This window comes from Cetorhinus maximus, chromosome 5 (assembly GCF_964194155.1).
Source record: "Cetorhinus maximus chromosome 5, sCetMax3.hap1.1, whole genome shotgun sequence".
NCBI lineage: Eukaryota > Metazoa > Chordata > Chondrichthyes > Lamniformes > Cetorhinidae > Cetorhinus > Cetorhinus maximus.
In genome coordinates this window covers 37,263,558-37,290,439 of record NC_135883.1, presented here as the reverse complement: position 1 = coordinate 37,290,439, position 26,882 = coordinate 37,263,558, and the positions used below count along the sequence as shown (strand labels likewise).

The 26,882-nt window shown below is 48.8% G+C and overlaps 1 protein-coding gene across 1 annotated transcript in view; it reads left to right on the top strand.

Annotated features, from left to right (window-relative positions):
* The window catches only part of eif2ak2 (eukaryotic translation initiation factor 2-alpha kinase 2), a 91,659-nt gene that overhangs the window by 40,833 nt on the left and 23,944 nt on the right, over window positions 1-26,882 (top strand). Inside the window, exons 10-14 of the mRNA XM_078541739.1 lie at window positions 7,493-7,542; window positions 20,661-20,736; window positions 23,550-23,578; window positions 24,089-24,146; window positions 25,498-25,538. Of these exons, the coding sequence (XP_078397865.1) occupies window positions 7,493-7,542; window positions 20,661-20,736; window positions 23,550-23,578; window positions 24,089-24,146; window positions 25,498-25,538 (254 nt within the window). The remainder of the gene's footprint in view (window positions 1-7,492; window positions 7,543-20,660; window positions 20,737-23,549; window positions 23,579-24,088; window positions 24,147-25,497; window positions 25,539-26,882) is intronic.

Below are 26,882 nucleotides of genomic sequence, written 5' to 3'. Positions count from 1 at the left end.
GGGGGTAGATGGGAATGTGGAATTAGAAATACAAAACAGAGCAGCCATAATCTTATTGAATGGTGGAGCAGGCTCAAGGGGCCGAATGGCCTACTTCTGCTCTTATTTTGTATGTTCATATGGCGTCCATAACCTTCTCCTTGGAGGGCACCAATCTCCGCAGACGGAGATCTCTGCTCTGGTCCACAGTATAAAAGCGATGAACAGAGATTTTCATTTGCTTCTGTCTGTTTTTCCCCATCTTCTTGGTATTCTGGGGAAAGATTGAACTGCTGCCCACCATTCAGCACTCTCTTCTCATACAGTATAAATTTGTATTCTCCCTTGGATTTATTTTCTTGCAAAATGTCCTGATGAATGCAAGATGAAAAGCTTTGACAAAAATGCCCCTTTTTTCAGCAATGCATTTTACTTTGTATTCCAATATCCAAGCCATTTATATATATTTTAAAAAGCAGTAGCCCTAGCACTGATCCTTGGAGAACACCACTGTCTATCATCCTCTCGCCTGAAAAGCAACCATTTAACACGACTCGCTGTTTTTTGTTTTTAAGCCAAATTTTTATCCATGCTGCAACTGACCCTCCTTTTCCATGAGCCTCAATTTTGTTAACAAGCCTTTTATGTGATACTTTGTCAAACGCTTTTTAAAAATCCACATAGACAGTATCTATTGCTTTCCCTTCATCAGCCTCCTCTGTTACTTCATCAAAAAATTGATTAGATTAGTCGAGCACAACCTGCCTTTTCCAAATCTGTGCTGGTTTTCCTTAATTAACTCAAACCTCTCCAAGTGCCTGTTGATTTTCTCCCTGATTATTGCTTCCAAAATCTTACCCACCACTGATATTAAACTAACTGGCCTGTAGTTACTAGAACTGTCCTTCCTTGAATAAAGGTGTCACATTTGCCACTCTCCAATCCTCTGGCATCTCCCCCATATCGAGGGACGGGTGGAAGATTATGGCAAGGACATCCACTACCTCCGTCTCCATTTCCTTTAGCAACCTGGGATGCAAGCCATGTGGACCAGGTGACTTAACCACCCTAAGCGTACTCAACCTTTCCAGTATCTCCTCCCTTTCTATTTTCACTCCATCCATTACCTCTACCATCTCTGCTTCTACTGGTATTTTGTCAGTGTTAGTAACACTGATATAAAGTACTCATTAAGTATTCCATCCTTGTCCTGCACAACTAAGCATAAATCACCCTCTTTGTCCCCAATCGGAACCACTTCACCTCCTCCTACCCACTTATTATTTACAAGCTGGTGAAAGATTTCTGGTTGATTGTGATTGATTCTTAATGTCCCTCCCTGGGAATGTGGCTGAGCTGGACAGTCAGGTCAATTTTAATTCTGTTCAGTGGGCAGTACTTTTGCTGCTGAGTCACAAGATTGTGTGTTCAAGTCCTACTCCAGCGATTTCAGAGATTCTTGGCCCACACTCGCAGCGCAGTACTGAGGGAGCACCTTCCTTTCAAGCAGTGCATTCCAGATCAGAACAACTTGCTGCGTAAAAAGAAGAAAAAAATTCTCCTCATCCCAGCTCTGATTCTTTTGTCAGCTCTCATAAACCTGTGTCCTCTGATTACCGACATTCCTACTGGGGGAACAGTTTCTCCCTATCTCATCTCTCAAAACACTGTGATTTTGAACACTTTTATTAATCCCCTCTTAATCTTTTCTGCTCCTAAGGAGTACAAACTCAGCTTCTCCAGTCCCTCCACATGACTCAAGTCTTTCATCCCTGGTGCAATTCTCGTAAATCCTCCTCTATGCCCTCTCCAAGACCTTAATTAACCCATTAGAGACTTTTGCCTTAAATATACATTCAGACAATTTTGGGCATTTTTTTCCTTCAATTGGAATATGATCTAGCCCATTGAACACCTTTTGTTTCATGATTTGAGTGGCAATCTCTTCAATCCTTTTACCGTTGAATATTCTGGTTCTCAAATTCCACATGATTTCTGCTGGCTGAATCTCCAAATAAAACCCACAGAAACTGACCATATTAGTTGTGCTGGACTCTGCCTCTTATTTTAGGTTCTATGGCCCACTGCTGGAGACACAGTGGGAATCTGGATGCGAATTCTATGGGATTCCCTGACCTCCACCTACACATGCACTGAGTACCTTTAAGAGGTGACCTAAAAGAGGCTTTCAAAATAACAGATTTTAATAAACTATTAATATCCTTGGGGGTTACCATTGACAGAAACTGAACTGGACTAGCCATATAAATACTGTGGCTACAAGAGCAGGTCAGAGGCTGGGAATTCTGTGACGAGTAACTCACCTCCTGACTCCCCAAAGCCTGTCCACCATCCACGAGGCACAGGTCAGGAGTGTGATGGAATACTCCCCGCTTGCCTGGATGAGTGCAGCTCCCACAACACTCAAGAAATTTGACACCATCCAGGACAAAGGGCCCCGCTTGATTGGCCATCCACAACATTCACTCCCTCCACCACTGATGCACAGCGGCAGCAGTGTGTACCATCTACAAGATGTACTGCAGCAATTCACCAAGGCTGCTTTGAGCACCTTCCAAACCCACAATCGCTGAGAAGGACAAGGGCAGCAGACACATGGAAACATCACCACCTGCAAGTTCCCCTCCAAGCCACTCACTATCCTGACTTGGAAATATATTGTCGTTCCTTCACTGTCAATGGGTCAAAATCCTGAAACTCCCTCCCTAACAGCACTGTGGGCGCACCTACACCACATGGATTGTGGTGGTTCAAGAAGGCAGCTCACCACCATCGTCTCAAGGGCAATTAGGGATGGGCAATAAATGCTGCCCAGCGACACCCACATCCCATGAACAAATAAAAAAAGTAGCTGGAGAAAAACTATTCCCTCTGGTGAGTGGGTCAATAACTAGAAGTCATAGATTTAAAATCATTGGCACAAGGTCCAGAGGGGAGGTGAGGAGAAATGTTTTCACCCAGAGAGTTGTTGGGATCTAGAACGTTCTACCTGAAAAGGTGGTGAGAACTGATTTGGGAAACGATTTTAAAAGATAGTTGGATGAGTACTTGATAAGGAATTTCCAGGGTTCTGGATAAAAGTGTGGATGGGAATAACTGTCAAGAAGATATAATAATGTCTAATGTTATTGGAAATTATTTTAAAATAGAGTTTAGCAGTGTCTATGTCTATGTGTGTGTGTGTGTGTGTGTGTGTGTGTGTGTGTGTGTGTGTGTGTGTCTTAATTGGATTAAAGCCAGCTGGTCTAGAGGCTTTGATGTATAGAAGAGAAGTAGGTTTGAATCTTTAGTTGGGTAAACATGGGGGCAATTTGCATTTTTTTCTTTAAACAAACTAGTGTAGCTTGGATTCAAAGAGAGGGAATGAAATATTACACCTAACCAGGTGAAGCTCAGAATCAGTATTTTTCCCAAGGATTACTAATAAAGCGGGTATTATGAAAGGGTCTTATTATTAGAAGAGGTAAAGTTCAAAAAACCTAGTGATACAATGAAAATTTGCATTCAAAGAGGAAAATATGTATAAAGGAAGAGAAGGCTGTTGGTAAAAAGGGAGAGGGACTCTAAGATCTAAAGCCTCCAGCCTGTAAGTGTCAAGCCACTATCTGCAAGGACACAGAGCTGAAAGAAACTCGATTTGAATGCGACTGTCCAGTGTGTGCTTTGCCAGGGATCTGTTTAAATCTATGGATTGGCAGCTTAACATTCCGGGATATAGAGTCTTCAGGCAAGACAGGGGAGGGGGTAAAAGAGGTGGAGGCATTGCATTATTAGTTATGGAGTCAGTTACTGCAGTAAGGAGAGATGATATCTTGAAGGGGGCATCGAATGAAGCTTTGTGGGTAGAGCTTAGGAATAAAAAAAGGGGCAGCCACATTGTTAGGTGTTTATTATAGACCCCCAGATAATCAGCGGGAAATTGAGGAGCAAATATGTGCACAATTTGCGGAGGTGTGTAAAAACAATAACAATAGGGTAATTATATTAGGTGATTTCAACTTTCCCAACATTAATTGGGATAGACATAGTGTTAAGGGCTTGGATGGAGTAGATTTCTTGAAATGTGTACAGGAGAACTTTTTAGGTCAATATGTAGAGGGTCCAACAAGGGACGGCGCAGTGCTGGACCTAATTCTGGGGAATGAAGCCGGACAGGTGGCTGAGGTGGTGGTCGGAGCATTTTAGTGATAGCGACCACAACATGGTACAGTTTAAGCTTGTTATGGACAAAGAAATAGACAAGTTGCAAAAAAAATGTTTTGGATTGGGAGGAGAGTGGATTTTAGTAAAATAAGGCAGGATCTGGCCAAGGTAGACTGGGAACAGGTACTTGTGGGGAAATCTACAGAGGAGCAGTGGGGGGCATTCAAAAAGGAAATGGGGAGGGAACAGGCTCAACATGTTCCCTCTAGGGTGATAGGAAGGAGCAACAAGCCCAGAGAACCATGGATGACCAGAGATATTCAGGTTATGATGAGAAGAAAAAGAGAGGCTTTTAGCAGATACAAGGCAAGCAAATCAGCAGAGGCATTAGTGGAGTACAGAAAGTGCAGGGTGGAGCTTAAGATTAGGAGAGCAAAGAGGGGATATGAGAAAGCTCTGGCTAGTAAAAATAGGGAAAACCCCAAGATATTCTATAAGTATATCAATGGGAAGAGGATAACCAGGGAAAGAGTAGGGCCCATAAGGGACCAAGGGGGCAATCTATGGGTGGAGCCAGAGGACATCGCTAGAGTGTTGAATGAATACTTCACATCCGTCTTCACCCAAGAGAATGAGGATGAAGGTATTGAACTCGGGGAGAGAGACTGCGAGGTCCTTAAGCAAATTAATATAGGGAGTGACAAGGTATTGGAGGTGTTGGCAAGCTTAAAAGTGGACAAATCTCCAGGTCTGGGTGATTTGTGTCCCAGACTGCTGAGGGAGGCAAGGGAGGAGATCGCAGAGGCTCTGACCCAAATTTTTAATTCCTCTCTGGCCACGGGGGAGGTGCCAGAGGACTGGAGAACAGCTAATGTGGCTATTTAAGAAGGGTTGTAGAGATAAGCCAGGGAACTACAGACCAGTGAGTCTCACGTCAGTGGTAGGGAAACTATTGGAGAAAGTTCTGAAGGAGAGAATCTATCTCCACTTGGAGAGGCAAGGTTTGATCAGGGATAGTCAACATGGCTTTGTCAGAGGGAGGTCATGCCTAACAAATTTGATTGAATTTTTTAAGGAAGTGACCAGGTGTGTAGATGAGGGTAGTGTAGTCGATGTAGTTTATATGGATTTCAGCAAAGCCTTTGACAAGATCCCACATGGGAGACTTATAAAGAAGGCAAATGCACATGGGATACAGGGTAATTTGATAAGGTGGATTCAAAATTGGTTTAGTTGTAGGAGACAGAGGGTGATGACAGAAGGATGCTTTAGTGACTGGAAGCCCGTGTCCAGTGGCGTACCACAGGGATCTGTGCTGGGTCGACATAGATGACTATGTGGGGGATAGGATTAGTAAGTTTGCAGATGACACAAATATTGGCCGGGTGGTTAACAGTGAGGTTGAGTGTCTTGGGCTACAGGAAGATATAGATGGGATGGTCAGATGGGCAGATAAGTGGCAGGTGGAATTTAATCCTGATAAGTGTGAGGTGATACACTTTGGAAGAAGTAATTTGACAAGGAAGTATTCAATGAACGGCATGACACTAGAAAGTCCTGAGGAACAAAGGGACCTTGGCATGTGTGCCTATAGATCTCTGAAGGTAGAGGGGCATGTTAGTGGGGTGGTGAAAAAGGCATATGGGACACTTGCCTTTATCAATCGAGGCATGGATTACAAAAGTAGGGAGGTCATGTTGGAGTTGTATAGAACCTTGGTGAGGCCACAGCTGGAGTAGTGTGTGCAGTTCTGGTCGCCACATTATAGGAAGGATGTGATTGCACTGGAGGGGGTGCAGAGGAGATTCACCAGGATGTTGCCTAGGATGAAACATTTAAGTTATGAAGACAGGTTGGATAGACTTGGGTTGTTTTCGTTGGAGCAGAGAAGACTGAGGGGTGACCTGATCGAGGAGTGAGGGGCATGGACAGGGTGGATAGGGAGCAGCTGTTCCCCTTCGTTGAAGGGTCAGTCACAAGGGGACATAAGTTCAAGGTGAGGGGCAGGAGGTTTAGGGGGGATGTGAGGAAATACTTTTTTACCCAGACGGTGGTGATGGTCTGGAATGCACTGCCTGGGAGGGTGGTGGAGGTGGGTTGCCTCACATCCTTTAAAAAGTACCTGGATGAGCACTTGGCACATCATAACATTCAAGGCTATGGGCCAAGTGCTGGTAAATGGGATTAGGTAGGTAGGTCAGGTGTTTCTCATGTGTCGGTGCAGACTCAATGGGCTGAAGGGCCTCGTCTGCAGTATGAGATTCTGTGATTCTCTGTGATTCTATATTTTACTGTTGCCTTAACGGAGGTGTAAATGAGAGTCAGATTAATTAGGGGATTTTTGTAATTATTATAGAAGTAATTTTGTAGACATATGTATGTGCTTGCAACCTTTTATTAATAAATGTTTAATTTAGTTTTATTAAAAGCCTCTTGAGACTTGGTGGTCTTATTACTACTGAATTCAAAGCCTGCATCTCAAAACAGACAAATTGCAAAATGAGTTACGACAGTTGTTTCAAGTTTCCCTCTGGGATTTGAACAGCTCAGCATTTACCATCCGCTGTGTCATAATGCTAACCATGATTCCTCTCAGCTAGCATGGGCATGATGGGCTAAATGGCCTTTGTGTTGTAAGTTGCTATGATTCAATGAAATTGAAGAGAAACCTCTTTACCCAGAGACTGGTGAGAATGTGGAATTTGCTACCACAAGAAGTGGTTGAGGTGAATAGCATAGATGTATTTATGGGGAAGCTGGTTAAGTACATGAGGGAGAAAGGTGTATATGGATGTTGATATGATGATATGAAGAGGGATGAGAGCAGACTCATGTGGAGAATAAACACTGCCACTAAACAGTGTTTATTCTCCACATGACCTGCTGGGCTGAATGGCCTGTTTCTGTGCTGTAAATTCGATGGATGAAAGAATTTCAGAAATGCATATTGTGGTGTTTGTTACCAATATCGCACGGTTAGATTTCACCCTCCAAGGGCAAGATGGAGGTTTTGAAGATACCCAGACAGACCATGTACCAAGAGGGGTGCAATAGATTAAAATGATGCAAAAACCTTGGAAAAGAAAGCCCAAGCACACCTGAACGTACATTTGCCACAAAAGCCTGTAACGGGTTAATTGCCTCGGTAATAGCTTTTCGCTAAGTTGCAGAATTGGGAATTTGGTTATTAAGCATGCAAGTTCACAAAGTAAATAAAGATGATTCAGTTTAGGTCATCAGGTTTTTGGGTTTGTTGGGTTTGTTTTCTGAAACTCTAATTTAATGTTTTCTTTTTTTCCCCCAATTTTATTTCTGAACTTGGCAAACTCGGGGCTCTGATGTATCCTAGTGGACACAGAGGGAGTTGAGCAGTGTTTCACAAGTTGACCTTGTATTGAAGTAAGTTTGTAAAAAATACCTCAGGTAACTGCACTTTAATCTTAGTAGCAAGTGAAATTCTGAATCACATGCAAGATCTGCTCCAAACAGTTGAAAACTTCAGATATCTGCTTTGATCATTGCTTTTAGCACAGTTGAATGAACCCGCATGTGTAAGTTGTTCTGGTAGGTTCTTCTTTTTATTAGTCCAATATATTGTGATCAATGACTCCCCTATGTGAGCTAGGGTGAGGGGTGAAGAGTGTCGGGGTGAGGGGTGAGGAGTGGAGCGGTGAGGAGTGTTGGGTGAGGGGTGAGGAGTGTTTGGGTGAGGGGTGTCGGGGTGAGGGGTGAAGAGTGTCGGGGTGAGGGGTGAAGAGTGTCGGGGTGAGGGGTGAAGAGTGTCGGAGTGAGGGGTGAAGAGTGTCGGAGTGAGGGGTGAAGAGTGTCGGAGTGAGGGGTGAAGAGTGTCGGAGTGAGGGGTGAAGAGTGTCGGAGTGAGGGGCGAAGAGTGTCGGGGCGAGGGGCGAAGAGTGTCGGGGCGAGGGGCGAGGAGAGTCGGGGCGAGGAGAGTCGGGGCGAGGAGTGTCGGGGTGAGGGGCGAGGAGTGTCGGGGTGAGGGGTAAAAAGTGTCGGGGTGAGGGGCGAGGAGTGTCGGGGTGAGGGATGAAGAGTGTCGGGGTGAGGGATGAAGAGTGTCGGGGTGAGGGGTCAAGAGTTTCGGGGTGAGGGGTGAGGAGTGTCGGGGTAAAGAGTGTCGGGGTGAGGGGTGAAGAGTGTCGGGGTGAGGGATGAAGAGTGTCGGGGTGAGGGATGAAGAGTGTCGGGGTGAGGGGTGAAGAGTGTCGGGGTGAGGGGTGAAGAGTGTCGGGGTGAGGAGTGAAGAGTGTCGGGGTGAGGGGTGAAGAGTGTCGGGGTGAGGGGTGAAGAGTGTCGGGGTGAGGGGTGAAGAGTGTCGGGGTGAGGGGTGAAGAGTGTCGGGGTGAGGGGTGAAGAGTGTCGGGGTGAGGGGTGAAGAGTGTCGGGGTGAGGGGTGAAGAGTTTTGGGGTGAGGGGTGTCGTGATGAGGGATGTTGGGGTGAGGGGTAAAGAGTTGGGTTGAGGGGTGTGGAGTGTTGGGTGAGGAGTGAAGAGTGTTGGGGTGACGGGTGAGGAGTGTCGGGGTGAGGAGTGTCGAGGTGAGGGATGAAGAGTGTCGGGGTGAGGGGTGTTGGGGTGAGGGGTAAAGAGTCGGGTTGAGGGGTGTGGAGTGTCGGGGTGAGGGATGAAGAGTGTCGGGGTGAGGGGTGTTGGGGTAAGGGGTAAAGAGTTGGGTTGAGGAGTGTGGAGTGTTGGGTGAGGAGTGTCGGGGTGAGGGGTGAGGGGTGTCGGGGTGAGGGGTGAGGAGTGTCGGGGTGAGGGGTGAAGAGTGTCGGGGTGAGGGGTGAAGAGTGTCGGGGTGAGGGGTGAAGAGTGTCGGGGTGAGGGGTGAAGAGTGTCGGGGTGAGGGGTGAAGAGTGTCGGGGTGAGGGGTGAAGAGTGTCGGGGTGAGGGGTGAAGAGTGTCGGGGTGAGGGGTGAAGAGTTTCGGGGTGAGGGGTGAAGAGTGTCGGGGCGAAGAGTGTCGTGATGAGGGATGTTGGGGTGAGGGGTAAAGAGTTGGGTTGAGGGGTGTGGAGTGTTGGGTGAGGAGTGTTGGGTGAGGAGTGAAGAGTGTCGGGGTGAGGGGTGAGGAGTGTCGGGGTGAGGAGTGTCGAGGTGAGGGATGAAGATTGTCGGGGTGAGGGGTGTTGGGGTGAGGGGTAAAGAGTTGGGTTGAGGGGTGTGGAGTGTTGGGTGAGGAGTGAAGAGTGTCGGGGTGAGGGGTGAGGAGTGTCGGGGTGAGGAGTGTCGGGGTGAGGGGTGAGGAGTGTCGCGGTGAGGGATGAAGAGTGTCGGGGTGAGGGGTGTTGGGGTAAGGGGTAAAGAGTTGGGTTGAGGGGTGTGGAGTGTTGGGTGAGGAGTGAGGAGTGTCGGGGTGAGGAGTGTCGGGGTGAGGAGTGTCGGGGTGAGGAGTGTCGGGGTGAGGAGTGTCGGGGTGAGGAGTGTCGGGGTGAGGGGTGAGGAGTGTCGGGGTGAGGAGTGTCGGGGTGAGGGGTGAGGAGTGTCGGGGTGAGGGGTGAGGAGTGTCGGGGTGAGGGGTGAGGAGTGTCGGGGTGAGGGGTGAGGAGTGTCGGGGTGAGGGGTGAGGAGTGTCGGGGTGAGGGTTGAGGAGTGTCGGGGTGAGGGTTGAGGAGTGTCGGGGTGAGGGTTGAGGAGTGTCGGGGTGAGGGTTGAGGAGTGTCGGGGTGAGGGTTGAGGAGTGTCGGGGTGAGGGTTGAGGAGTGTCGGAGTGAGGGTTGAGGAGTGTCGGAGTGAAGGTTGAGTAGTGTCGGAGTGAGGGTTGAGGAGTGTCGGAGTGAGGGTTGAGGAGTGTCGGTGAGGGGTGAGAGTGTCGGGGTGAGGGGTGAGGAGGGTCAGCATGAACAGTCTTGGGGTGAGGGGTGAGAGTGTCGGGGTGAGGGGTGAGAGTGTCGGGGTGAGGGGTGAGGAGGGTCAGCATGAACAGTCTTGGGGTGAGGGGTGAGCAGTGTTGGGGTGAAGGTTGAGAAGTGTTGGGGTGAGGGGTGAGCAGTGTTGGGGTGAGGGGTGAGCAGTGTTGGGGTGAGGGGTGAGCAGTGTTGGGGTGAGGGATGGACAGCATTGGGGTGAGGAGTGTCAGGGGTGAGGAGTGTCAGGGGTGAGGAGTGTCGGAGTGAGGGGTGAGAGTATCGGGGTGAGAGTATCGGGTCAGCATGAACAGTCTTGGGGTGAGGGGTGAGCGGTGTTGGGATGAGGGATGAACAGTGTTGGGGTGAGGAATGTCGGGGTGAGGGGCGAGGAGAGTTGGCGTGAACAGTATTGGGGTGAGGGTGAGAAGTGTTGGGGTGAGGTATGAACAGTGTTGGGGTGAGGAGTGTCGGGGTGAGGGGCAAGGAGAGTTGGCGTGAACAGTATTAGGGTGATCAGTCTAGGGGTGAGGAGTGAGCAGTCTTGGGGTGAGGTGTGAGGAGCGTTGGGGTGAGGTGTGAGGAGCGTTGGGGTGAGGTGTGAGGACCGTTGGAGTGAGGTGTGAGGAGCGTTGGAGTGAGGGGTGAGGAGCGTTGGGGTGAGGGGTGAGGAGCGTTGGGGTGAGGGGTGAGGAGCGTTGGGATGAGGGGTGAGGAGCGTTGGGGTGAGGAGCGTTGGGGTGAGGGGTGAGGAGCGTTGGGGTGAGGGGTGAGGAGCGTTGGGGTGAGGGGTGAGGAGCGTTGGGGTGAGGGGTGAGGAGCGTTGGGGTGAGGGGTGAGGAGCGTTGGGGTGAGGAGCGTTGGGGTGAGGGGTGAGGAGCGTTGGGGTGAGGGGTGAGGAGCGTTGGGGTGAGGGGTGAGGAGCGTTGGGGTGAGGGGTGAGGAGCGTTGGGGTGAGGGGTGAGGAGCGTTGGGATGAGGGGTGAGGAGCGTTGGGGTGAGGAGCGTTGGGGTGAGGGGTGAGGAGCGTTGGGGTGAGGGGTGAGGAGCGTTGGGGTGAGGGGTGAGGAGCGTTGGGGTGAGGGGTGAGGAGCGTTGGGGTGAGGAGCGTTGGGGTGAGGAGCGTTGGGGTGAGGGGTGAGGAGCGTTGGGGTGAGGGGTGAGGAGGGTTGGGGTGAGGGGTGAGGAGCGTTGGGGTGAGGGGTGAGGAGCGTTGGGGTGAGGGGTGAGGAGCGTTGGGGTGAGGGGTGAGGAGCGTTGGGGTGAGGGGTGAGGAGCGTTGGGGTGAGGAGCGTTGGGGTGAGGAGCGTTGGGGTGAGGAGCGTTGGGGTGAGGAGCGTTGGGGTGAGGGGTGAGGAGCGTTGGGATGAGGGGTGAGGAGCTTTGGGATGATGCTATTAATGTATATAGTATTATTGGAAACTATGTTTCTTTTTAAAGAGAGGTTTATTCTGTGGGTGTGTGTTAATTGGATTAAAGCCAGATAGTCTGGGTGCTTTGATGTGCACTAGTTTTGATATGTTAGAGAGATAGAGTATATTTTCATTTTTTGAAGAGACCATTCAAGAAGTGGGGTGAAAAGTACCACCTAGCTAGCAGATACCAAGCAATATGTTTATATTACTAATAAAATTGGTGCTATGAAAGGGGTTTTATGGTTAAAAGGTAGAGTTGAAAGAGGCTGGTGATACAATGAGAATTTACATTCACTGGGCTGTACCAGGTATAACTTCAGTAGTTTTCTGTGTAGGGCAGAGACAATGTGAGATCAAAAGCAGCTCTAAGATTCCAACTGTCTCCACAGGAATCAAAGTGAAAAGAACCTTATTTTGAATTTGTAAGGTGAAAATGCTTTGCCTGGTGTTTGATTAAGTCTATGGGTTGCTGTTGCCTTAATGGAGATTAGTTTGGGAATTTGTTAAAAGTTATGATAGTAGAAATTTGTAGCCATGTGTATATATTTAACTTGTATAAATTAATAAAATGATTCCTTTAGCTTAATATAAAACTTCTCGAGAACTGGTGGTATGATTCCTGAATTTAGAGTTGCATCTCAAACATAACACTTAAAAATATAGGTTAAGACAGTTGTTTAAACTTTCTCTCTAGGAATTTTGTAAGTAACTCAGCTTTACCAACTGCTCAGCCATAACTGAGTGGTTAGTGGAGTCGGGGTGAGGGGAGTCGGGGTGAGGGGAGTCGGGGTGAGGGGAGTCGGGGTGAGGGGAGTCGGGGTGAGGGGAGTCGGGGTGAGGGGAGTCGGGGTGAGGGGAGTCGGGGTGAGGGGAGTCGGGGTGAGGGGTGGGCAGTGTTGGGGTGAGGAGTGTTGGGGTGAGGAGTGTTGGGGTGAGGGGTGTTGGGGTGAGGGGTGAGCGGTGTTGGGGTGAGGGTGAACAGTGTTGGGGTGAGGGTGAACAGTGTTGGGGTGAGGGGTGAGCGGTGTTGGGGTGAGGAGTGTTGGGGTGAGGGGTGTTGGGGTGAGCGGTGTTGGGGTGAGCGGTGTTGGGGTGAGCGGTGTTGGGGTGAGCGGTGTTGGGGTGAGGGGTGTTGGGGTGAGGGGTGTTGGGGTGAGGGGTGTTGGGGTGAGGGGTGTTGGGGTGAGGAGTGTTGGGGTGAGGAGTGTTGGGGTGAGGAGTGTTGGGGTGAGGAGTGTTGGGGTGAGGAGTGTTGGGGTGAGGAGTGTTGGGGTGAGGAGTGTTGGGGTGAGGAGTGTTGGGGTGAGGGGTGTTGGGGTGAGGAGTGTTGGGGTGAGGGGTGTTGGGGTGAGGAGTGTTGGGGTGAGGGGTGAGCGGTGTTGGGGTGAGGGGTGAGCGGTGTTGGGGTGAGGGGTGAGCAGTGTTGGGGTGAGCAGTGTTGGGGTGAGGTGTGAGGGGTGAGCGGTGTTGGGGTGAGCAGTGTTGGGGTGAGCGGTGTTGGGGTGAGCAGTGTTGGGGTGAGGGGTGAGCAGTGTTGGGGTGAGCAATGTTGGGGTGAGGGTTGAGCAGTGTTGGGGTGAGCGGTGTTGGGGTGAGGGGTGACCGGTGTTGGGGTGAGGGGTGAGCAGTGTTGGGGTGAGGGGTGAGGGGTGTTGGGGTGAGTGGTGTTGGGGTGAGCGGTGTTGGGGTGAGCGGTGTTGGGGTGAGCGGTGTTGGGGTGTTGGGGTGAGTGGTGTTGGGGTGAGGGGTGAGGAGTGTTGGGGTGAGGAGTGTTGGGGTGAGGAGTGTTGGGGTGAGGGGTGTTGGGGTGTTGGGGTGAGGGGTGTTGGGGTGAGGGGTGTTGGGGTGAGGGGTGAGCGGTGTTGGGGTGAGGGGTGAGGGGTGTTGGGGTGAGTGGTGTTGGGGTGAGCAGTGTTGGGGTGAGGGGTGAGCGGTGTTGGGGATAGGGGTGAGCAGTGTTGGGGTGAGCAGTGTTGGGGTGAGCAGTGTTGGGGTGAGGGGTGAGCGGTGTTGGGGTGAGGGTGAACAGTGTTGGGGTGAGGGGTGAGCGGTGTTGGGGTGAGGGGTGAGCAGTGTTGGGGTGAGCGGTGTTGGGGTGAGGGGTGAGCGGTGTTGGGGTGAGCGGTGTTGGGGTGAGCAGTGTTGGGGTGAGGGGTGAGCGGTGTTGGGGTGAGCGGTGTTGGGGTGAGGGGTGAGCAGTGTTGGGGTGAGCGGTGTTGGGGTGAGGGGTGAGCGGTGTTGGGGTGAGGGGTGAGGGGTGTTGGGGTGAGTGGTGAGCAGTGTTGGGGTGAGGGGTGAGCAGTGTTGGGGTGAGCAGTGTTGGGGTGAGCAGTGTTGGGGTGAGGGGTGAGCGGTGTTGGGGAGAGGGGTGAGCAGTGTTGGGGTGAGCAGTGTTGGGGTGAGCAGTGTTGGGGTGAGGGGTGAGCGGTGTTGGGGTGAGGGTGAACAGTGTTGGGGTGAGGGGTGAGCGGTGTTGGGGTGAGGGGTGTTGGGGTGAGCAGTGTTGGGGTGAGCGGTGTTGGGGTGAGCGGTGTTGGGGTGAGGGGTGAGCGGTGTTGGGGTGAGGAGTGAGCAGTGTTGGGGTGAGCAGTGTTGGGGTGAGCGGTGTTGGGGTGAGGGGTGAGCAGTGTTGGGGTGAGCGGTGTTGGGGTGAGGGGTGAGCGGTGTTGGGGTGAGCGGTGTTGGGGTGAGGAGTGTTGGGGTGAGGAGTGTTGGGGTGAGGAGTGTTGGGGTGAGGAGTGTTGGGGTGAGGAGTGTTGGGGTGAGGAGTGTTGGGGTGAGGAGTGTTGGGGTGAGGAGTGTTGGGGTGAGGAGTGTTGGGGTGAGGAGTGTTGGGGTGAGGAGTGTTGGGGTGAGGAGTGTTGGGGTGAGGAGTATTGGGGTGAGCAGTCTTGGGGTGAGCAGTCTTGGGGTGACAGGTGAGCAGTATTGGGGTGAGGAGTGTGGGTGATCAGTGTTGAGGTGGGGGTGATGATTGTTGGAGTGAGGAGAGTTGGGGTGAGCAGTGTCGGGGGGAGGGCTGAGGAGTGTTGGGGTGAGGTATGGGCAGAGTTGGGGTGAGGAGTGTTGGGGTGAGGAGTGTTGGGGTGAGGGGTGTTGGGGTGAGGGGTGTTGGGGTGAGGGGTGTTGGGGTGAGGGGTGTTGGGGTGAGGGGTGTTGGGGTGAGGGGTGTTGGGGTTTGGGGTGAGGGGTGTTGGGGTGATGGGTGAGGAGTGTTGCGGTGAGGGTTGAACATTGTTGCGGTGAGGGGTGAACTCTATTGGGCTGAGGGGTGAACTCTATTGGGCTGAGGGGTGAACTCTATTGGGGTGAGGGGTGAACAGTGTTGCGGTGAGTGCTGAGCAGTTGGGGTGAGGGGTGAGGATTGTTGAGGTGAGCACTGAGGAGTGTTGGGATGAGGGATGAACAGTGTTGGGGAGAGGGCTGAGGGGTGTTGAGGTGAGGGCTGGGGAGTGTTGTGAGGGGTTAGCAGCGTCAGGGTGAGAGGTGAGCAGTGTTGGGCTGAGGGGTGAGCAGTGTCAGGGGTGAGGGGTGAACAGTGCCAGGGGTGATGGGTGAGGGGTGTCAGGGGTGAGGGGTGAACAGTGCCAGGGGTGATGGGTGAGGGGTGTCAGGGGTGAGGGGTGAACAGTGCCAGGGGTGATGGGTGAGGGGTGTCAGGGGTGAGGGGTGAACAGTGCCAGGGGTGATGGGTGAGGGGTGTCAGGGGTGAGGGGTGAACAGTGTTGCGGTGAGGGGTGTTGGGGTGAGTAGTGTTGGGGTGAGTAGTGTTGTGGTGAGGGGTGAAGAGCGTCGGGGTGAAGGCTGAACAGTGCCAGGGGTGATGGGTGAGAGGTGTCAGGGGTGAGGGGTGAGAGGTGTCAGGGGTGAGGGGTGAGTAGTGTTGGGGTGAGGGGTGAGCAGTGTTGGGGTGAGCAGTGTTGGGGTGAGGGGTGTTGGGGTGAGGGGTGTTGGGGTGAGGGGTGTTGGGGTGAGGGATGTTGGGGTGAGGGATGTTGGGGTGAGGGATGTTGGGGTGAGGGATGTTGGGGTGAGAGGTGTTGGGATGAGGAGTGTTGGGGTGAGAGGTGTCGGGGTAAGGAGTGTTGGGGTGAGCAGTGTTGGTGTGAGCAGTGTTGGGGCGACAGGTGTTGGGATGAGGAGTGTTGGGGTGAGGGGTGAGCAGTGTCAGGGGTGAGGGGTGAGCAGTGTCAGGGGTGAGGGGTGAGGAGTGTCAGGGTGAGGGGTGAGCAGTGTCAGGGGTGAGGGGTGAGCAGTGTCAGGGTTGAGCAGTGGCAGGGGTGAGGGGTGAGCAGTGTCAGGGGTGAAGGGTGAGCAGTGTCAGGGGTGAGGGGTGAGCAGTGTCAGGGGTGAGGGGTGAGCAGTGTCAGGGGTGAGGGTTGAGCAGTGTCAGGGGTGAGGGTTGAGCAGTGTCAGGGGTGAGGGGTGAGCAGTGTCAGGGGTGAGGGGTGAGCAGTGTCAGGGGTGAGGGGTGAGCAGTGTCAGGGGTGAGGGGAGGTGAACAGGATGGGTTGAGCAGTTTTGTGATGTGGGTTGAGCAGTGTTGAGGGGTAGAGGTGGGCCTATCAGGGGGTAAGCGCTCTGACACTGCTCCCGCTTTAAAGCGCTGTGCTCCTGGAGCAGCCTCTATGCGTACTAGGAAAAACGTTTATAAACCAGGGTAGAAAATACTAAGTAAATATTGGGCAAACAGCCCAAGTTTACATGATGACAGATCAAAGGGTGCTATCAGCACGGGCTCCCACAAGAAGTAGGAGCAGGAGTAGACCACATAGCCTGTCAAGCCTGATCCGCGATTCTATCCGATCATCACTAATCCCAGAAAGTCATTTCTGATGAACCGGAAGCTCTGGATTCAAATCCGAATCAGCTCCTCGGAACCTCTGTGCTGTTATAACCCTCAATAGCAGCGAACGCCTCAGTGTTCACCGCAATCAGGGAGCTCTGGGCCTTTGAATTTTACTGTACAGAAGGAGACCATTCAACCCATTGGGCCTGCTGGCTCTTTAAAGTGAACTGTTCACTTTAGTCCCACACCCAAGTTCTTCCACCAAACCTTGTTAAATTGCCCTCTTCATGTAACTATCCAATTGCCTTTTTAGATTTACAGTGGAATCTGTTTCTGCTACCCTTTTGGGTAATGTGTTTTAGATCATAACCCCCTATGTGAAATCATTTCTCCTCATTTCCCCTCTAGTTCTTTTACCAATTATTTTAAACCTATGACCTCTGGTTACTGACTCACTTTCTCCAGCAAAACCACTCATCATTTTGAATGTCTCTCTTAAATCTCCTCTTAACTTTCCCTGATTCTAGAACAATTCCAGCTTATCTAATCTCTCTGAGGTCCCTCATCCACAATATCATCCTCTTCTGTATCCTCCACAGGGCCCTGGCATCCTTCCTAAAGTTTCGTGCCCAGAATTATACACAACACTCCAGCTGAGGTCCAACCAGAGATTTGTAAAGATTTGTAACTTCCTTGTTCTTGAATGCAATGCCACTATATTCAGGATGGTGGCCGGTGACTAGTGGAGTTCCGCAGGGGTCAGTGTTGGGGCCACAACTTTTCACTTTATACATTAATGATCTAGATGAAGGAACTGAGGGCATCTTGGCTAAGTTTGCAGATGATACAAAGATAGGTGGAGGGACAGGTAGTATTGAGAAGGCGGGGAAGCTGCAGAAGGATTTGGACAGGTTAGGAGAATGGGCAAAGAAGTGGCAGATGGAATACAACGTGGGGAAGTGTGAGGTCATGCACTTTGGTAGGAAGAATAGAGGCATAGACTATTTTCTAAATGGGGAGAGAATTCAGAAATCTGGAGTACAAAGGGACTTGGGAGTCCTAGTCCAGGATTCTCTTAAGGTTAACTTGCAGGTTGAGTCGGTAGTTAGGAAGGCAAATGCAATGTTGGCATTTATTTCGAGAGGATAAAAGCAGGGATGTGCTGCTGAGGCTTTATAAGGCTCTGGTTAGACCACATTTAGAATATTGTGAGCAATTTTGGGCCCCGTATCTCAGGAAGGATGTGCTGGCCCTGGAGAGGGTCCAGAGGAGGTTCACGAGAATGATCCCAGGAATGAAAGGCTTAACATATGAGGAACGTTTGAGGACTCTGGGTCTATACTTGATGGAGTTTAGAAGGATGAGGGGGGATCTGATTGAAACTTACAGAATACTGAAAGGCCTGGATAGAGTGGACGTGGGGAAGATGTTTCCATTAGTAGGAGAGACTAGGACCCGAGGGCACAGTCTCAGAGTAAAGGGGAAGACCTTTTAGAACAGAGATGAGGAGAAACTTCTTTAGCCAGAGAGTGGTGAATCTATGGAATTCATTGCCACAGAAGGCTGTGGAGGCCAGGTAATTGAGTGTATTTAAGACGGAGATAGATAGGTTCTTGATTGGTAAGGGGATCAAAGGTTACGGGGAGAAGGCAGGAAAATGGGGTTGAGAAACTTATCAGCCATGATTGAATGGCGGAGCAGACTCGATGGGCCGAATGGCCTAATTTCTGCTCCTATGTCTTATGGTCTTATGGTCTATTTGCTATGGGGGTCCAGTAACACTGTGGTTATGTTACTGGACTGCTAATCCCGAGGCCTTGGCCAATGATTTGGAGACATGAGTTTAAGTCCCACCATGGGGATTTTAAATACAGTTCGTTTATAAACCTGGAATAAAAAGCTAGTCTCAGTAATAATAACCATGAAAACAACCGTACTGTTGTAAAAACCCATTTAGTGCACTAATGTCCTTTAGGGAAATCTGCCATCCTTACCTGCTCTGCCCTACACGTGACTCCAGACCCACAGCAATGTGGTTGGCACTTCAATGGCCTCTGAAATGGTCTAGCAAGCCACTCAGTTGTACCAAATGTTATGGAAAAGTACAATAAAAATAAAACAGGATGGAGTACGCAGCACCAACCTAGGCACCAGATGTGACAAAGGCACAACAGGCCTAGCTGACCCTGCAAGGTTGTCCTCACTGACATTTGAGGATTTTTGAACCAAAATTGGGAGAGCTGTCTCACAGACTAGTCAAGCAACAGCCTGACATAGTCATACTCACAGAATCATACCTTACAGCCAATGCCCCAGACACCACCATCACCATCCCTGGGTGAATCCTGTCCCACCACAGGTGGCGGCACACTGGTACACAGTTGTGAGGGAGTGGCCTGGGAGTTTTCAACTACAGACCCTGGGAAGCCCCCTGGCATCAGGTCAGACATGGGCAAGGAAACCTCCTGCTGATTATCATCTACCACCTTCCTTCAGCTGATGAATCTGAATTCCTTCATATTGAACATTACTTGAAAGAAGCACTGAGGGCACAGGACATATTCTGCATAGGGGACTTCAATGTCCATCACTAAGAGTGGCTGCTCAGTAGTGCCACTACTGACCGAGCTGGCTGAGTCCTGAAGGGCATATCTGCCAGACAGGGCCTGTGGCAGGTGGTGAGGGAACCAACAAGAGGGAAAAATTTACTAGACCTCATTCTTACCATTCTGCCTGTCACATAGCATCTGTCCATGGCTGTATTGATAGGAGTGACCACTGCACAGTCTTTGTGGAGACCAAGTCCCATCTTCACACTGAGGACACCATCTATTATGAGATGTGGCACTATCACCGTGCTATATACATACGAACATATGAATTAGGAGCAGAAGTAGGTCACTTGGCCCCTCAAGCCTGCTCCGCCATTCAATAAGATCATAGCTGATCTGAATGTATCCTCAACCCCACGTTCCTGCCAACCCCTGATAACCTTTCACCCCCTTGTTAATCAAGAATCTATCTAGCTCTGCCTTAAAAGTACTCAAAGACTCTGCTTCCACTGTCTTTTGAGGAAGAGAGTTCCAAAGACTCACATGACCCTACAATCAGCAGATCAAAGCTCTGTAGTCCTGTCACATCTAGTCATGATTAATGATGGACAATTAAACAACTAATGGGAGGAAGAGGCTCTTCGAACATCCTCATCCTCAATGATGAAGGAGCTTAGCACATGAAAGCAAAAGACAAGGCTGGAGCATTCATAATCACCTTCAGCCAGGAGTGCAGAGTGGATGAACCATCTTAGCCTTCACCTGAGGTCTCCAGCATCACAGATGCCAGTCTTGGCCAATTCAATTCACCCCAAGCAATATCAAGAAACGGCTGAAGGCATTGGATGCATCAAAGGTCATGGACCCTGACAACATTCAGGCAGTAGTATTGAAGACTTGTGCTCCAGGACTAGCCACACCCCTAGCCAGGCTGTTCCAGCACAGCTACAACACTGGCACTTGCCTGACGAACTGGAAAGTTACCCAGGTATGCCCTGTCTGCAAAAAGCAGGACAAATCTAATTGCTACTCTCAGTCATCAACAAAGTGATGGAAGTTTTCATTGACAGTGCTATCAATGAAATCAGTGGAAATCAGGGGGAAAACTGGGCCTCTCTGATCTTGCAGCCCCTCAAGATAATACCATTTAGATTATACTGCCATTCCATGTTGTTTCTCTCTGCATTGCTTCACAGTTACCTGCATTGAATTGCACCTGCCATGAGTCTGCCCATTTCACCAATCTGTCCATCCTCCTGTTATCTTCTACTACCAGGCTCACTATTTGCAATGTTGCCAATTTTTTAAATATCATATGCAAACTTCAAAATCATACTTTCTTTACCCAAACCCAAGTCACTTATGGAGAATCAGAGCAGCAATGGTACTAACACTAATTGCTGGGTACCTGTACGAACTTCTCTCCAGTCACAAAAAACAACTTTTCACTGCTGCCTGCCTCTATCCATTAGCTAAGTATGAACCCAAGTTGCCACTGTTCTTTTAATATCAAATAAGCCTGCTATGCAGTATTTTTATCAAATGCCCTTTGAAGGTCCACATATAGAGCCTCTACTGCACTACTCATTATGTAAATATTATTTATAAATATAGCAATTATGCCAAATATTGTCTCGTTATGAAGTACTTTGGGATATTCTATTACATTAACTGCGCTACATAGATATAAGTTGTTCTTGCCTGATTTTTGGATTCGGCTGGTTGAATTAAATTGATCATGCGATTGTTTGGATAGGTGTTTGATACTCCTTGCAGAGTTAGTTTTAATAAGATTCCTCAGGTGTGCTTGGTAAAATGTGTTTGAGTAGTGGCACAGAATGAATTATAATGTGTTCAGACCCAATGAATGGCCCCTCATATATTTCTGATTCTTTTAGGAGTCCTGAAGATTCGGATGGTTCCAGCTTCATTATATTCAGGGACTCTAAAACAGCACCAGATACTCCGAAAGCGGTACAGTACAACCTTAAGACATTCTTTGTTTATGTTGGTGAGCTGGTTTTGCTTTGTCAGATGAGGTGTTAAACTGAGGCCTCGTCTGCCCTCTCAGGTGGACTCCACAGAACTATTTGAAGAAGCAGGCGAGATCTCCCCAGTGGGTCAGCCATAATTGATTTCTCAACCAACATCATTAAAACAGATTAACTCATTTATCTCATTGCTGTTTGTGGGACCTTGCGCACAAACTGGATGCTGTGTTACCTAAATTACAGCAGTCACAACACTTCAAAAGTACCTCACTGGCTGTGACGTGCTCTGGGACATGCTGAGGCTGTGGAAGGCTTTATGGAAACATCTCAAACGCACCCAGTGCACCTGTAGAGCTGGCGCACCCCCATTCCATGGTGGGAGTAAGGACCTACTTCTTCCCCCTGCTGTGTTGCTCCCCACACTGTCCCCACTCTCCATCTCTCTGGTTTGGCCATTCATAAGAAGTGTGCTAGGTTGGTCAAACAATGCAGTCCTGAGCCATCGGTCACCAGAACTGTGGAAATTTAAACCCGATGCACTTTAAATATTATGGTGCTGATGCAACAAAATTCTACCAAGTTTTTGATATATCAGTATGGATTTGTAAAGGGCAGATCGTGCTTGACTAATGTAATTGCATTTTTTGATGACGTAACAGAGGAGGTTGATGAAGAGAATTAAATGGATGTTGTCCATATGCATTTTAAGAAAACGTTTGACAAAATACCACAGAACAGGCTGGTTACCAAAACTGAAGCTTGTGGAATGGGAGGGTTGGTGTCACCCTGGATAAAAGGTCAGCTGAAGAACAGAAAACAGCAGTCGTAAATGGTTCTTTTTCAGACTGGAGGATGGTAGACTGTTGTTCCCCATGGATCAGTGCTAGAATCAATGCTTTTTTTGACATATATGAATGACTTGGGTATTGGAATACAGAGTAAAATTTCAAAATTTGCCTGGAGGTGTGACTGACAGTGAGGATGATACCAATAAACTGCAACAGGACATAGATAGGCTGGCAGAATGGACAGACAAGTGGCAGATGGAATTTAATACAGAGAAGTGTGTGGTGATGCATTTCGGCAGAAGGGTGGCTGTACAGGCTTAATGGCACAGTTCTAAAGAGTGAGCAGGGACAGGGAGTGCATGTGCTGAGGTCTTTGATGGTGGCAGGACATATTGAAAGAGTAACTAGCAAAGCATATGGGATCCTGGGATTCATAAATTGAGATATTGAGTAGAAAAGCAGAGAATTTATGTGTCTTTATAAAACTCTGGTTAAACTACAGCTAGAATATTGCGTCCAGTCCTGATCACCACACTTTAGGAAGGATGTGAGGGTTCTTAAGAGGATGCAGAGGAGATTTACCAGTCCATGTCCAAATGCAGCAAGACCTGGACACTATCCAGGCTTGGGCTGACAATTGGCAAGTAACATTCGCACCACACAAGTGTCAGGCAAGGACCATCTCCAACAAGAGAGAATCCAACCCAGTGCCCCCTGATGTTCAATGGCATTACCATCACTGAATCCCCCACTATCAACATCCTGGGGTTATCATTGACCAGAAACTGAACTGGACCAGCCATATAAATACTGTGGCTACAAGAGCAGGTCAGAGGCTAGGAATCGTGCAACGAGTAACTCACCTCCTGACTCCCCAAAGTCTGTCCACCATCTACAAGGCACAAGCCAGGAGTGTGATGGAATGCTCCCCACTTGCCTGGATGAGTGCAGCTCCCACAACACTCAAGAAGCTTGACACCATCCAGGACAAAGCAGCCTGCTTGATTGGCACCATATCCACAAACATTCACTCCGTCCACCACTGACGCACAGTGGCAGCAGTGTGTACCATCTACAAAGTGCACTGCAGGAATTCACCTAGGCTCCTTCGACAGCACCTTCCAACCCCATGACCACTACCATCTAGAAGGACAAGAGCAACATAGATGGGAATGCCACCACCTGGAAGTTCCCCTCCAAGTAACTCACCATCCTGACTTGGAAATATATTGCCGTTCCTTCACTGTCGCTGGGTCAAAATCCTGGAACTCCCTCCCTAACAGCATTGTGGGTGTACCTACACCACATGGACTGCAGCAGTTCAAGGCGGCAGCTCACTACCACCTTTTCAAGGGCAACTAGGGATGGGCAATAAATGCTGGCCCAGCCAACGAAGCCTACATCCCATGAATTAATTTTTTTTAAAAAATGACTCAAGGGATGGGGGATTTTAGTCACAAGGTTAGGTTAGAGAAGCTGGGGTTGTTCTCTTTGGAGCAAAGGAGATTGAGGGGAGATTTGAAAGAAGTGGACAAGATTAGAACAGACAAGGAAAAACTGTTCCCATTAGCTGAAAGTGCAAGGACGAGAGGACAGAGATTTACGGTTTTGGGCAAGAAATGCAGGGGGATGTGATAAAGAACCTTTTTTACTCAGCGAGTGGTAATGAGCTGGAACTCACTGCCTATGAGAGTGAGGCAGAGATGATGAATGATTTCAAAAGGAAATTGGATGGGTGCTTGAGGGAAATAAGCTTACAGTGCTACTGAAATAGAGTGGGGGAATGGGACTGATTGGATTGATCTACAGAGAGCTGGCGTGGACTTGATGGACTGAATGGCCTCCTTCTGGCAGTTATGGCTATGTTCTATGACTATCACAGAGTGCTGAAAACATCTTGCTAATCTACAAGCCATGACTGCAAAACCTTTTGGTTATCAGGTGCTGGCTCTTAACTTTTATATTATCCTCTATTTGGAATTGATTCTAATTTATTTTTGATTTGTAGGTAACTACTGATGGATCCAAATCAAAACGGTACGACTACTCATCACCATAGTTTATATCCTGCTTGTGTTTTGGGTGCATTTTGTAGACATTGGCACAACAGCTCTTGGTGTCAGCTGTGGCTCAGTGAGTAGCCCACTTGTCTGAGAGTCAGTAGATCATATGTTCAAGCCCTGCTTCCAGGTACTTGAGCAAGTGAGCTAGACCGAAACTCTCAGTGCAGTGTTAAGGGGGTGTTGCACTGTCTGAGGTGCCATTTTCAAGTGAGATGTTAAACTGAAGCTCTGTTTGCCCTCTCAGGTGGGTGTAAAAAAAAGCCATGGCCACTATTTTGAAGAAGTGCAACTGACTCCTCCCTGTTGTCCTGGTCACTACTTATTACTCAGACAACGTCTTAAATACATTATCTGACTATTGTCACATTGCTGTTTATGGGAGCTTGATGTGCGCAAATTGGCTGTTGCATTTCCTACATTACAACAGTGACTACACTTCATTTTATTCAGAGTGATTGATAATCATTTCTTCTTATAACATTAGGCGATTAGCTGCAAAATTTACTACACCAGACTCAGAAACTGACTCCACGTCTTTTCAGGTACAATGATTAATTCGTCAGTACTGTAGACCAAGCGTTTGATGTATCTCTGTTTGAACTCAGTGCTTTCTTCATTCATAGAATGACTAAAATTACTGCACAGGTGGTAGCCATTCAGTCCATCATACCTACACTAAGCTCTTCAATTGAAGTTGTATACTGTAATCCCATTTCCTGTATCTTTTTCTGTTCTTCCTTTTCAAATGGCTGCAGTGGTTCAAGGCGGTGGCTCACCACCACCTGCTCAAGGACAATTAGGAATGGACAACAAATGCTGGCCCAGCCAGTACACCCACATCCCACAAGAGAATAAAAAAAACCATACTCAGTTCCTTTTTAAATAACCCCCGGGATCTCAGATTCAACATCCATTTGCAATGGATGTTCCATATTCTAATAACCTTCTTAGTGAGAACTTTTCTTCTAAATTCTCACTTAATTCTTCAAATCAGAATACCTAGGCTATGCATATATTTTGGCTTCAGAAACTTGAGCACAAAATCCAGGCTGACACTCCAGTGCAGTACTGAGAGAGTGCTGCACTGTCGGAGGTGCTGTCTTTCAGACGTTAAACCAAGGCTCTGTCTGCCCCCTTAGGCCAGTGTGGAAGGAAGTCAAGTCTCCTAATATCCTAACCAATATTTCTCTCTGTCAACCAACACCAGAAAAAGATTGATCACTAGCATTATATGTTGTGTGTGAAAAGGTGCTGTAATCAAATTGGCTGTTGAGTTTAACTACATTGGAACTGAGTCTGTGTTTCACAAAATACCTAATCCATTGAGCTGTAAAGTGCTGTCATTTTCCTTTATGCCCTTTTATTACTGATTCAGAAGGTCATGGGTTTGAGCTCCATTCCAGAAACACACAATCCGAGCTGAGGGAGTGCTGCCCTGTTGGATGAGACGTCAGCCCTCAGGTGGGCATTGAAAGATTCCGCAGCAAGAGTGAAGGGAACTGAGGTGGACACCAGCAGAGGGCAGTAGGAGCCCAAATGTGTCACACAATCAGTGTAATCGAGAGATTTCAGTGGCATGGTAAAGCTCAATGCTGAATTTATGAGCACTTTAAAAACAAGGTCTGGTAACACGGTGTGATTTCCCCAAACCATTCTGTGCCCTCAATTTTCCAAATACTTTCCCTTAAGACATTTGCCCTGGGCTTCTTCCCAGTTAAACCTCCACCTTTAATATTGCTGCCACAGAGTTTTGAATCTTGGGAACACATAGTGTGAATTCAGGCACGCGCTCTCAGTCATCATGAGAGTTAGGTGTCCAAGTTCCTGGAAATGTCTGCTTAATGTCAGAAACAAGATAGAAAATTAATCACTTCTTCACCTTTGAACTTACAGATTGACAGTAACAGTGGACAATATCCAAGCCTGGAAGTGAAGTAAGAGCCAATTCAAACATCAAAATGCTGTAAATCTAAATATGGGCGATACCGCCAACAATGAATGAAGGCCCATTCTGTTCTGGCCACTGTGAAATATCTTGAAACTTTCACTAAACCAGATGACGCTGGGCGTTGTTTGAACACGGATAAAGAAAAGTAGTCTCAAGTGGTGCATGCCTATCTCAGCTGTAGCTCAGAAAGCTCAAGCCCCACTCCAGGCCACTTGAGCACACCTCTGGTGCTGCACTGTCAGCGATGCCATCTTTCCGATGAGCTGTTAAACTCAGGCCTCGTTTCGCCCCCTCAGGTGGATGTAAACGATCCCACAGCCACTGTTTTGAATTGGCCTGGCCAATGCTTATCCCTCAGTCGGTACAGGATTGGAGTATATAGGCTGGGTACAAATAGGCCAGACTAAGGAGGCCAGGTATCCCTTCACCTTAGGATATTATGGCTTTTAATGACGATCTAACAGATTTTACTGAGACCCGCTTTTCATTCCTGGATTTTTAAAAACAATTCAAATTCTCAAACTGCCGCGGTGGAACTTACACTCGAATTGGACTGGAATATAGGGCTGAAATTTACCTTCGCAAAGTAAAATCCAGCGTCGAGATGTCGGGTGGCAAACCTGGCATCATCACCCAAGTCCGCCGTAATACGGTAGGCGGACGGGCCCTGAAATCGGAAGCCTGCAAGCCATTTTTAAATTCCTCGTTAACAAGTGTTTAAGCTTGCTTGGGAGCCAGGAGGGTCTAGATGTCCATGAGACAAAAAATGCTCTGATACTCAGAAAATTCCAATAGCAGATTGTCTGCAGCTCAGTGACACCTTCCTGACCCTCAGCACCCTTCTCTTGTCAGCTCCCTGACCTGAATGCTCGGGCTGCCTAAGAGCAATGTGAGTCACCGAATAATGTCAAACAGAGGGATGCACATGATCATAAACTCCCATGACAGCAAATCCAAATCAAAAACCACCACATTACATGGAGATAATGAACAAATGCTGCCAGAGAATCATGTAAAAAGATAACTCATTTATGTTCACAATAACTCAAACAATGTTCAAATGTCACAAATAAGAAAGGCACACATGTTTAACTAACGTGGGGTTTTCTTCACAGAATTTTAATGGCACAGAAGGAGGCCATTCGGCCCATCGTGTCTGCACCAGCTCTCTAAATGAGCATTATGACCAAGTGCCATTGCCCTGCCTTTTCCCCGTACCTCTGCACGTTGTTTCTATTCAAATAATTATCTAATGCCCTCTTGACTGCCTCGATTGAAGCTGCCTCCATCACACTTCCAGGCAGTGCGTTCCAGACCTGAACCACTCATT